We start from the raw sequence: 12,241 nt of genomic DNA on the forward strand, positions 1-12,241 counted from the left end.
ATAAAAGGTTGTCTTTTAAAAACGAATGCAATGTTTGTAAAATGTATCATACAGAGGTCAAATACCTCGCGATGTAATCATATGTTATTGTATTCATCCTTATGGATTAGGACGGGTCGTCTCAAAATGTGAGTTCTCTTTACGAGATTAATTACATTATATATGTATACAAAAAACATGTTTCAATAGAAGATGTAGTGTATGCTTTTATGACAAGGAAAATAGTAATTGTGATAAAAATTGAAAGATGGTGGTGAGAGAATAAATGTAGTTCATTTATTCTAATCAATTTAAGTACGTCAATATGTTTGTAAAAACAACGACAACTTTCTTAGTCGGAATCCGTGATTTCACGGGTCATTAAACTGAATGACTTTAGCATTTACGTACACTTAATACCTAAAACATATATAATTAAACTTTTTCGTTTAGATAAACTCGTGATTCCACGGGTCATTTCACTAGTATATATATATATATATATATATATATATATATATATATATATATATATATATATACATATACAAGAAAGTATGGCTGACGTGGCAATTTTTTAGTGTTCCATGATGACATGTAATTATTACTACTATTATTATATTATCTATTAGACAAAAGTTATGAATAGTATCGAGAGAGTTTTCGTCTTTTCACCTATTTTTTTATTTCTAACTAAATTCTATTTCACCAAAAAAGCTCTCACACTTTGTTCAAAAATTAAAATTGACCCCCAAAACAGGGGTGTAAAGTGTCAAATTAACATTTTCATAAACAAAAAATCTTAAATAAACTCTACTCAAATATTCAATGAGTCATATATTCTAGCTCGCAACGAGTTAAATTTTTCCGACACCATCGTTAATCTCGAAATAACTTTACGAATACAATGTCACTAACTATACGCAAAACGGACACTTTTTAAAAAACACTAAATATTTGTGGTACTTTTCATACATGTTGATTTTTCACTCGCAAGCTCCGTAACTATTTTCATCTATTAACAACAAAGACATATTGGTCTTATTATTATTTTCTGATTATTTCGTGACTTTTTGGATATATCTCAGTAAATCTTCTACTCTTAAATTATACAAAGTGTTAATATAAGATAACGACTTAATTGCATTAAATTTTTAAAAGTCAACAATTCCATAGCGAAACGCGGAGATGCACATATATTGTTACTTTAAAATAACATTTAAATTTTTGACGGGTTATACCTTTTAGTTCGACTGGAGTTGCGCTTTAACGACATCATCGTTAGCCACGAAATAATTTCACAAACTAAACGCAATAAAATACATTGAAAACCGAACCTCCGATGCGAAGCGAGGGTTCGAAAACTAGTTATTACGGAGTATAATTAATCTCAAATTAATTACAATTATCAATTTTATGGAATCTCTTAAACAAATAGAAGATTTTATCTCCCAAAAAATTTACAAACTCCTTACTTTCCACTATTGACTGAAATCATTAAAATTCTCCTGAAAAATCATTTCAAACTCCTTACTTTCCACTATTGACTGAAATCATTACCTTACTTTCCACATGTTGAATGAAAAAAAAAACAAAAACAAAAAAAAAAAAAAAAAACTCAAATCACTAAAATATACTGTAGTAAAAAGTATCTGTATTAATCCTTAGAAACTCTCTGATCATCTACAATTATGTATACTTATATGTTAAATACAAACAATTAATTATTATTTAAATTTAAATTCTCCTGAAAAATATGGAGTAGAAATTGTCAAGCCTCTTATGTTTAATTATTTAATGTATTATGTAATTATCATAACTTTTTATATATCGTATAAGAGTTGTATTCCAAAGAAACCATTAAAAAGGTTGAAATCCAAGGGGCGGTTCTCAGCCTTTGGATCACTTTTAATCAATGATCCAGATTGAAGCACCAATTAATACAGCGAGGGTATTATGGTCATTTTACAAAAAATAGAAATCCTACTACGAAACAAATCACTCTCGAACGAAAACCTTCAAAAACCCTAAACGATCCTGGTGATGGCGATTGACGATTATCCGACGAACAATCAGTTCGATTCCGTCATTAACTCTGATTAATTCAGTCGGATTGCTTGATTATACGATTACCTAACGTCGTTAACTTAGATTGGTAATCACTCGTTCACTCCGAATTGCTTAACATACGAATTCATTGATCAATCAATTCATATACACCTTCAATTTAAGCAATGGAACCAGAGAGGGAATACGATATCAATGATGAAGACATCAATGAAATCCAGAATGATGATGGTATGTATATCGTTTCGTCTTCAATCACATGTGATTAGCTTTTAATGAATTAGTGTTTTTGTGACTTTAAGTAATGTCTTGTGTAAAATCACATGTAATATATTGTAAAATCACATGTGATTGTTTTATGATAATACATTACTGGGATTTAAAAGTGGTTCATGATGAATACAATGAAGATGAAGATAAAAATCGAATTGTTGTAAATTTTTACTCATTCAATCACATGTGATTAGCTTTTAATGAATTAGTGTTTTTGTGACTTTAAGTAATATCTGGTGTAAAATCACATGTAATTTCTTGTAAAAATCACATGTGATTGTTTTATGATAATACATTACTGGGATTTAAAGTGATTACTGATGAATACAATGAAGATGAAGTTGAAAATAGAATTGTTGTAAATTTTTACTTATTGAATCACATGTGATTGCGTTATATGATAATATATTATGTGATATGTATATTGTCTCTTATTTCAGCTAAACATTCAATTAACATTGTAATTTGTTTTCCACAGATTATAATTCACCAAAAGCAACTGCAACACGTAAAAACGAAACACCGGGTGGATCATTGTATTATGCACCAATTGTTGACAAACTTTTCTTACCGGTCATTGGTCATAATTATGGAACACTTGATCAATGTGAAGAGATGTATAGGTTATATGCATATCATGCATGTTTTGACATAAGAAAGGCTGGACAAAAAACTGCAAAATCTGGATTAGTGAAACAAAAATATTACTTATGCAACAAGGCTGGCACACCAAAGGAAGTCTACTTTGACACATTACAAGAAACTAAAAAGCCAATTCGGAAAAGCAACATGGAATGCACAGGATGTAGGGCTAAAGTTAGATTCGACCGGGTGTATGGAACAGATACTTTCGTTCTTGCTGACTTTGAAGAACAACATAATCATGAGTTGCTACCGATAGAATACAGACATTTAAGTAAAAAGGAAAGACAAATGAGGTATGCAGAGAAGTTGTTTGTATACCATTCGACGGTATCAAATATTGGTCCAACAAAGGCATACGAAGTTTACAGCAATATGAAAGGGTCTGAAAAAAATGTTCATGGAACTGTAATTGACTTCAGAAACTGGAAACGAGATTTGAATGTGTTTATCAATGCAACTAATTCTCAAATGCTCGTTAACAAAATGGAAGAAAGGAAAAAATATGTTCCTGGTTTTTCATTTGAGTACAAGCTTGAAAAAAGTCAATTACATTCCATTTTCTGGGCGGATGAAGTTGCAAAGTGCAACTACAAGGAGTTTAGTGATGTTATCTCATTTGATGCAACATATAGAACTAACAGGTATGATACCTGGTTTTTACAGCTTCTAATCACATGTGATTGACAGGTTGTTTGGCTTATCTGAGTTTCTAACATTGTCTTTTTATTAACAGGTACAACCTCAAGTTTGTACCATTTACTGGAATAGATAACCACCGTAGGTGTGTCACTGTTGCTGCGGCAATGATCAGGGATGAAACAGCCGAGAGTTACAAATGGCTACTTAATTGCTTCATGAAGACATTCGGGAAAGAGCCAAACATGATTGTGACAGATCAGGATAAATCAATGGCGATAGCCATAAAAGAGGTCTTTAAGACGGCAAAGCATAGACTATGCATGTGGCACATTATGAGGAATGTGCCATCAAAGGTATGAGTTTTATTATTGAAGACTACATGTAACTAATCACATGCGATTGAAATGGTTAATGATACATATACATAATTTTCTTAATATGAATTATTAACCAATCAAATGTGATTACAGATTCAAGAAGTAAATCCTAATATTGAAGACAAACAAGAAAAAGACTTCAAGAAGAGATTTGATAAAATTGTGTGGAATATGTACATAGAACCAACTGTTTTTGAAGAAAAATGGGAAAAGTTGATGGACGATTTTTCATTGAAGAATGACAGTTGGTTCAAATATATGTTTGATGTTAGATCAAGTTGGATACCAGCATATTTCATCGAGACTGAAATGTTTGGTTTGATGCGAACTACTTCAAGATCAGAGAGTGAAAATGCTTTTTTTCACACTTTACAAGATCTGCATCAAATCTGTTGACTTTTATGGACGGCTTTGAATCTGCCATGTTAAAACAGAGGTCAAAACAAGAATCTTTGGATGTACAGACAATCAAGAAAAACCCAAAATTATTAACGTTGCTAAGAATTGAAAAACATGCATCGAAGGTATACACGAATACAATTTTTCTTATTATTCAACAAGAGATTGTTGCAGCTTTGTATAAATGTTCGTTGGATAAAATGGACAAAGAGGAATACACGGAAATATTTGTTGCTAAAGAGAAATTGGAAAAGAGAAAGGAATGCTCGAATGAAGGGAAGAAAAATGAAGGTTCGAATGAAGGGAAAAAAGATGAAGGCTCAAGTATGGAGGATAAAAGGGAAGGCTCGAATGAAGAAAAAGAGTTCTTCAAATACAAGGTAAACTAATTTACATATTTTTTCATGTATGGAATAACATTTGTGCAATAGTTTGAATCTCACTTGTTAAAATAGTTTAAATAGGTACTTATCACTTGTGATTGACTTATACATCAGTTGTCATATTTAAATAGGTACTTATCACTTGTGATTGGCTTATACATCAGTTTCATACTTTTTTCATTATGAAGGTACTTCATAACCGCCAAGATGGATCAATAATATGTACATGTAGACACTATCTAAGATTTGGTCTTCTTTGCAGACATTGTTTTTGGGTATTGAAGAACGATAATATAGATGAAATCCCTGAAAAATACATAATGAGGCGTTGGAGAAGGGATATAATACCACCAGAGTTAAGATCAAGGAGAAACAGATATGGCAACGAAAACATTGCTGTTCAAAATTCTATTAATGAAATCACATCAGTTGTTGATGATTGTGTTGAACTAATTGGGCAGGATGAAACGATGCTACAAGTGCTTCTTGAAAAAGTTAAAATGGTGAAGAAAGAAGTTGAGGCTCAAGTGCCAAAACAGTTTAAGAAAAAAGATGATGTCATACAAGAAATGGTTGGTGTTTCAAAACCTAATTCATTAGACATACAAAACCCACCGGTTGGGAGATACAAAGGTTGTGGAAAAGATAAGCATCTCATGAGTGGAAAAGAGAAAGGAATTTTGGAAAGCAAAAAAAGAAAGATTACTTGCAGTAATTGTGGATCACATGAACACAATTGCAGGGGTTGTGACAAAGACAAACGTTGATTTTATTTTTTATTTTTTATTTTTTATATTCGTACAATTGTTAATTTTGGTGTTCCTATTAAATGTTTGACTTTCATTTTTTTATATTTTGTTACTTTATTTCAAGAACAACTGTTAAAAATTGTTAATGTGTTTGGAACATTTTTTATTTATGGTTTTGATTTTACAGAATGTATATCAACAGTTGTGATTATATACTGTAATCACATGTGATTAAGTAGTTCAATCACATGTGATTTTATATTATAATCACATGTGATTGAATAAAGCCAATGACATTAAGAATCATTTGTAAAATCAATTAGTCCCTAAACCCAAAAACCATGTGATGGGTCCTAATGGTGGTGAGAGGTCTTTGCAAAATCAATTTGTAAAAGAATGTAGTTAACGGTTGTGATTATGTACTAAAATCATATGTGATTAAGTAGTTCAATCACATGTGATTTTATATTACAATCAGATTTGATTGAATAAGACAATGACATGAGATTAAGTAGTTCAATCACATGTGATTTTATATCACATAATGTATGTTAACGGTTGTGATTATATACTAAAATCACATGTGATTAAGTAGTTCAATCACATGTGATTTTATATCACATAATGTTAACGGTTGTGATTATATACTAAAATCACATGTGATTAAGTAGTTCAATCACATGTGATTTTATATTACCATCAGATTTGATTGAATAAGACAAGTGATTATATATGTAATATCACATGTGATTGTTATGTATTATCACATGTGATTGCAAATGCAAAAATCACATGTGATTGCATGAGGAATAACTTGTAGCTGTATAGTATTTTTAATCAACCATCAACCACCAAGAATCATAACCATCCAAGCATTAGAGACAATAAATATATGAACATCTAAACCATGCATTAAAATATCAAGTAGCATGTCATTAACCAAAAAACATCTTGACCAAAAGAGCCATCAACATCTAACCACTAACATGTCATTAACCAAAACACATCTTTCCAACCATCTACATCTAACCATACACTGAACTATCAAAGCAGAACAATAAAATACATCTTCAAAAAACTTCACTCTTCATTAGATTGCTGGTCATGCACCTCTTGATTTTTAGCTTTTTCAACTCGGACACCTCTTGATTGTTTTGCAGAAATGATAACCTTCCTATAATCTTTCTTTTCATGGAATGCGGCAAAATTTCTTGCATTTCTTAACATCTGCTCAGCATGTATGTTTAGATCATGCGACAAAATCTTCGATGCATAGCGAATCCTCAGCTTCCGTAGCTGATTTTTTTGTTCAGCCGACTCAGGCACCAATACATCAGACCACTCATTCTCTGATCTTGCTTTAAACATGTCCATGTGGAACATAGCAAACATGCCACAATCCACAACATTATCTATTGTTTTCCATGGCAGCGAAATCCTAATTCGTTCCAATTTTTCAATTTGATTTGCAAAAGGATGCTTATGAAATTTCATATGTTCAGCAAAAGCATATAGCTGGAAAAAACAAAATCATAAAAAATGAATAGTTATTAAATTAATGATTGAGCAGATGTTTAAAAACATTAAGTGTAAACAGGGGAAGCAAAAAAAACTGATATTGAAGTGGAAAACGTACAAGTAATGATATTATAATAAACACTAACCAAAAGATTGAAAACTTTGGCGTATCTTGCAGCATAGTTTTTAACTACCGAAGAGTTGTCAAGTATGTAGAGCTTGGGAACTTTCATGTCAATCACCAAGACAAAGAAATGCCCATGTCTGCAGATTGGGAAAAATACCTGTTGTAAAAAATCAAAAAAGAAAGAAATTATTAGAACACAAATAATTGATTATGATATAAAGGCAAATAAGCCTACAAATGTTAGCTAGAAATAACATACAAGATCAACTTTTCGGAGTGACGCAAGCTTTGGAAAAAATCAAAACCAAGCATTAGCACTTTCTTTGATTATCATCAGCTTATCTTCCTTTTTCATGTTCTTGTTGTCATACAAATAAGAATACTGTAAATAAAATAACACATGTGATCATATATAACAATAATATGTAATTATATCTATAATAATCACATGTGATTATATATATAACAATCACATGTGATTATATATAACAATCATATGTGACTAAGTATTAAGAACCATAACACACAGATAGAAACAGCAAGCTAATATAGTACATAAAAATTTTTAAACGATAAAACTTACAATGATTGAAGAAGGGAAAAAAAACCTAGACGGGCTAGATTGTCCTCTGTACTTTTGCTCTTCGTTCAGTATAAAGCTCCATAAATCAATTACACTAGTCTCAACATAAACATCGGGGCAAAGTGATTCCAAACTAAGACGGTGTATCATGCTGCCTTTTCTTGATTCAAAAACAGTCTCACTAACAAACAAAAAAAGGGGGGGGGTTAGTTTAATACATGTGATTTCAGAATATAATCACATGTGATTTCATAATAAAATCACATGTGATTTCATAATATAATCACATGTGATTGGCTTATAAAGCAGAAGGATTTGTATGTATTAAAAGGAAAAATTTTAGAAAACTCACGAAGGGCTAAGCTTCATCGAAAATAATTCCATAGCCAAAATAAGCTCAGAGTTTGTCAGAATGTCAGACACAATAGTCAGCTTGTTGATATAAGCAGATCTAAGAACGATTGTCTGATCTTTCTTTATAGCTTTTTTACAAAATTTCTTTGACTGGACAGCCGTTTGTTTCGGTAACGTTTTTCCAACTTCAGGGCTGCTTGCCAACTTACCCTTGTCTAAAAATTTCATAGCTTCATCATACTCCTTGTTCTCATATTTATCCTCCTGAGATAAGAGATGAAAAGTAGGTGGTGTTAAATTCATCATTGTTGGAGTATTATGAACAGGTAACCATGTAAGGCTTGTTGGTGCATTAAGTAAAGATATAATTTCACAAATATCAACGACCTCATTAACGTTGTTGTTAAACCATTGTGTCAAAGATGTGTACTCTTCTTCATTTTGATATTTGTCAACATCTTTCTCAGCAACCTTTGGACCTACAACTTCTGTCACAACTGGAACAATTGGATCATCGGAATCAAGATTAACTTCTTGCTCATCATTCACATCATCATCAGCCTTGGATTGCCCATCATCAATCTTTTTCTCAGACTCAACCTTGTTTACATCAACACATTCATCATCTTTTTTCTCCGAATCAGCATTCTTCTCATCATCATCGTGGTCATCATCATCGTCATCATCATCGTCAGTTCCCTCTGACTCGGCCTTCTTCTCATCATCATCGTCTTTTCCCTCTGACTCATCATTGTTGACATCATCATCGTCTTTTCCCTCTGACTCATCCTCCATCTCATCGTCAGTCTTCACATCACACACATCCATTTTAAAGACTTCGTTCAACTTCTTTTCATAAGATATCAATATCTTCTCATCTGGGTACTTGGACAAACTTTCACGTATTGTCCGTGATAAAAAATGCTTCAACTCATTGACCAATTTAAACTTCTCCTCGATAACTTCACAATAACCCTGCATATAATGTGCAAAAAGCTTAGAATAGTTATAAAAAAAGATCAAAGTTATCGCATAATATAATATTATTTACTGAATGTATAATCAGAACAAGTATTATTTAATTAGTGAAAACAGGTGATTGTATACAAAAAATCAATCACATGTGATTTTATCATAAAATCACATGTGATTGTATACAAAAATTCAATCACAGGTGATTGTATACAAAAAATCATACTAACACAGCATGATTTAATTAGTAAAAACAGGTGTTTGAATTATAAAAAAAAAAAAAAAAAAAAAAAAAAAAAAAACCCTACCTCAATCGCACGCAGATCAGCCTTATCCTCATCTTCAAGTTTGAGAAAACCCTCCCCATTTTCTGCTTCTTCGTCATATTCATCTGCAAGTTCCAACAGCCCAAATGATCCGAGCTCAGCCTCTTTCTTTGCACGAACCGCAATGGCTCCTTTCCAGTTCTTGAAAACTGGACGCCCACGAACAACAGGAAAAGAATCAAACTTTGTACGGTCGAGATAGAGCAGCTAAGAAACAAACACGAAAAAAAAATCATAGTTATCAAACCAATTCGTAAAAAAAATTGTTGAAAATCATATATGATATATAGATAATGAAAAGATAACTCACGGTGAGAAAAGTAGCAGCACCGGTGTAGAAACAGTTGGGATCATTTCTGTTCCATCCATTTTTGCTATATTTCAATGAAGAAAGAAGAAACATGGACCAGTTGATACTTGAAATATCAACATCGTCAGACAACCTCATCAACACATACGAACTCACTTTCCCATTTCTTTCACATGACACCATCGTGCTTGCAAACAACATGATAAAGTTCATCTGAAAGATACTATCAACTTCCGTTGAGGTCGGGATCTTAGAACACAGTGAAGATGAACGGGTGACAAACGGGGGTGGTGGAAACTGATTCAACCAATTTTGAACAAAAAGACTACCAAGCTTGAGTTCCGAGGTGTCTATATCAGTACCAACATCTTCGAGTCCAAACACATCGTGGACAGCTTGGGAATCAACCTTAATGTTTCCTTTTTGAGTCTTTATTATCATCTCATCACCATCGAAATTGTCAACAACATAGTAAACAAGATTACCCGGCAATTGGTCTATATTAAACCCAATTAAAGAACGAAACCCAAGTCTCGTGACACAAAATTTTTGTTCGGGGGTCAACGAACACATCACCTTTGCAAACTGCGCCGGTGTTGTCCTTAGCCTAAGAGCTGGTAGCTTAGACTCAACTTCATCATCAGAAGGAACATCCTTAACTTTGTGTTTCTGTTTGGGATTATCAACGGCATTGGTAACAGACTGGTGTTTTCTTTTACCTGAAAAATGTGATTTACAAAAGTAAATCAGTAACATTGAACAAAACAAATCAAAGGTGATATCATTTGTTAACAGCTAAATGTGAATTCCATAGTGATTTCTTGTATAATCACATGTGATTGAAAAAACCTAGAAGATACTCACAAAATTTATACTTACACTCTGATTTAGCAACAACAGATATGAAACTCATACACAGATAAAAGGCACATATTAAACAATCACAACAAATAACATGTGATTAAAGAAGCAAATAACATTTGTTAACAGATTTCAAAAGTGATTTATTATATAATCACATGTGATTGAATAAAACCTAAAAGGTGTGCAACTCATACAAAAGATAAAAAGCACATATTAAACAATCACAACGAATAACATGTGATTAAAGAAGCAAATATAACAGCTAAATGTGTATTCGAAAGTGATTTCTTGTAATAATCACATGTGATTGATAAAACCTAAAAGGTAATAACAAAACTTATACATACAATCTGATTTAAGAACAACAAATGTGCAACTCATAAAGAAGATAAAAAGCACATATTAAACAATCACAACAAAAATCATGTGCTTAAAGAAGCACACACACGAATGCTATATGACGAAACCCTGAAATTTGAAATCATTAAAGGAATACAAACAAACTTGATTGATTATAAACGAACATCAACAAAACTTGTTAAAATTACCAGTAGTTTTGGCCGGAGCTTTTTTATTAGCCGGAACATGCTTTTCAGCCGACGACGATTTTTTGATTAGAGAATGCTCCGATTTAGCCATGTTTGATGGAAGATAATCGATTAATGTGTATAGCTGTTGATGATTGTTGATAATGGCAGCTTTGATCGGTGTTGATCGAAGGAAATTAGCGGTCGATGTTGAAATCCTAGAAAGAAGTGTGTGTTTGTGTGTGAAATACAGATACGATGGAATGATATTCCAAGCGGTGGGTGTATAACATATTTTGCCTGTGTGGACGAAAATACCCCTCCGCCATATATTGGGACTTTTAATCTGATCCGTTGATCAATCTCAATCTAAAGGCTGAGATTTGTCCCCTCAATCTCAACTTAAATATAGATTTCATTTGAATATTCTTCTATCGTATAAACTACACTGTACAAATTAATTAATTAGTATTATAATTCATTATGTTTAGACAATTACAAAGAAATACACCGATATTTGGAGAGTGAATGAAACACCAATAAGAAAAAACCCATTCCAACGAAATAAATAATTTCTTTCTACATCACATCACATCACATAAATATATAATATATAATAATTATAATAAATCGAGATAGATGGTTTACTTTCAAAAACATTTATCACATCATCCAATCGACTTACCTTTCGATTTCCACAATTCATCTGGCTACAATTAATTGGTCAAGTTGTTTAGACCATTTTTAATTTTAATGGTGTGTGTGGGGGGTGGGGGGATAGAGGGATGTGATTTTTGTGGGGTATAGTGCTAATGTGGAAGAGGTGATGGGGTGATGGCGGGATAGAATTTGTAATGGTAGGCGTGATGGGGGTGTGACGAGGGTTGTTGGTCCCACATTTTTTATTTATTTTTCATTTTTATTTGAGTTATTATTATTATTATTATTATTATTATTATTATTATTATTATTATTATTATTATTATTAATACTATTATTATTATTATTATTATTATTATTATTATTATTATTATTATTATTATTATTATTATTAATTCGTATTATTAATTTTAATAATTATCACATAGAACAATCATTTTTTTAACAGAACTTTTATTAAACATGGACAAATACGGTTACAAGTTTTTG

The 12,241-nt window shown here is 31.8% G+C and overlaps 4 protein-coding genes and 1 long non-coding RNA gene across 5 annotated transcripts; 2 read left to right on the top strand and 3 right to left on the bottom strand.

Moving 5' to 3' along the window:
- The first annotated feature begins 2,213 nt into the window (after positions 1–2,213).
- Positions 2,214–4,376, top strand: LOC139887896 (protein FAR1-RELATED SEQUENCE 5-like). The gene is made up of 4 exons (XM_071870944.1): positions 2,214–2,277; positions 2,798–3,605; positions 3,698–3,956; positions 4,074–4,376. The coding sequence occupies exons 1-4, from the start codon at positions 2,214–2,216 to the stop codon at positions 4,374–4,376; spliced, it is 1,434 nt and encodes a 477-aa protein (XP_071727045.1).
- A 5-nt stretch (positions 4,377–4,381) lies between these two features.
- Positions 4,382–5,529, top strand: LOC139887897 (uncharacterized). The gene is made up of 3 exons (XM_071870945.1): positions 4,382–4,759; positions 4,894–4,950; positions 5,047–5,529. The coding sequence occupies exons 1-3, from the start codon at positions 4,382–4,384 to the stop codon at positions 5,527–5,529; spliced, it is 918 nt and encodes a 305-aa protein (XP_071727046.1).
- A 1,332-nt stretch (positions 5,530–6,861) lies between these two features.
- Positions 6,862–7,455, bottom strand: LOC139890888 (uncharacterized). The gene is made up of 3 exons (XR_011773473.1): positions 7,416–7,455; positions 7,176–7,313; positions 6,862–7,026 (listed from the first exon to the last, which is right to left on the bottom strand). It is a non-coding gene; the product is annotated as an uncharacterized lncRNA (long non-coding RNA).
- On the bottom strand, positions 7,455–9,915 carry LOC139887898 (uncharacterized). The gene is made up of 5 exons (XM_071870946.1): positions 9,722–9,915; positions 9,374–9,598; positions 8,092–9,068; positions 7,740–7,920; positions 7,455–7,538 (listed from the first exon to the last, which is right to left on the bottom strand). Exons 1-5 carry the CDS (start codon positions 9,758–9,760, stop codon positions 7,455–7,457), a joined length of 1,506 nt encoding a protein of 501 aa, XP_071727047.1. The 5' UTR covers positions 9,761–9,915.
- Positions 9,766–11,421, bottom strand: LOC139887899 (uncharacterized). Its single transcript, XM_071870947.1, has 4 exons — positions 11,411–11,421; positions 11,114–11,310; positions 9,858–10,420; positions 9,766–9,807 (listed from the first exon to the last, which is right to left on the bottom strand). The coding sequence occupies exons 1-4, from the start codon at positions 11,419–11,421 to the stop codon at positions 9,766–9,768; spliced, it is 813 nt and encodes a 270-aa protein (XP_071727048.1).
- Between the last annotated feature and the right edge of the window lie 820 nt (positions 11,422–12,241).

This window comes from Rutidosis leptorrhynchoides, chromosome 2, assembly GCF_046630445.1.
Source record: "Rutidosis leptorrhynchoides isolate AG116_Rl617_1_P2 chromosome 2, CSIRO_AGI_Rlap_v1, whole genome shotgun sequence".
In the NCBI taxonomy this organism is placed as follows: Eukaryota; Viridiplantae; Streptophyta; class Magnoliopsida; order Asterales; family Asteraceae; genus Rutidosis; species Rutidosis leptorrhynchoides.

Bases quoted from the DNA above. Each gene is read 5' to 3' on its own strand.
- LOC139887896 (XM_071870944.1), top strand. From the start codon at position 2,214: ATGGAACCAGAGAGGGAATACGATATCAATGATGAAGACATCAATGAA. The intron at 2,278-2,797 runs GTATGTATATCG...TGTTTTCCACAG, and splicing joins TGAAATCCAGAATGATGATG to ATTATAATTCACCAAAAGCA. The intron at 3,606-3,697 runs GTATGATACCTG...TTTTATTAACAG, and splicing joins GCAACATATAGAACTAACAG to GTACAACCTCAAGTTTGTAC.
- LOC139887897 (XM_071870945.1), top strand. From the start codon at position 4,382: ATGGACGGCTTTGAATCTGCCATGTTAAAACAGAGGTCAAAACAAGAA. The intron at 4,760-4,893 runs GTAAACTAATTT...ATATTTAAATAG, and splicing joins AAGAGTTCTTCAAATACAAG to GTACTTATCACTTGTGATTG. The intron at 4,951-5,046 runs GTACTTCATAAC...TGGGTATTGAAG, and splicing joins ATACTTTTTTCATTATGAAG to AACGATAATATAGATGAAAT.
- LOC139887898 (XM_071870946.1), bottom strand. From the start codon at position 9,760: ATGGATGGAACAGAAATGATCCCAACTGTTTCTACACCG. The intron at 7,921-8,091 runs GTGAGTTTTCTA...TTTGTTTGTTAG, and splicing joins TCGATGAAGCTTAGCCCTTC to TGAGACTGTTTTTGAATCAA. The intron at 7,539-7,739 runs GTAAGTTTTATC...TTTTATTTACAG, and splicing joins TTTTCCCTTCTTCAATCATT to TATTCTTATTTGTATGACAA.
- LOC139887899 (XM_071870947.1), bottom strand. The intron at 10,421-11,113 runs GTAATTTTAACA...CACATTTTTCAG, and splicing joins AGCTCCGGCCAAAACTACTG to GTAAAAGAAAACACCAGTCT. The intron at 9,808-9,857 runs GTGAGTTCGTAT...TGATATTTCAAG, and splicing joins CATGTGAAAGAAATGGGAAA to TATCAACTGGTCCATGTTTC.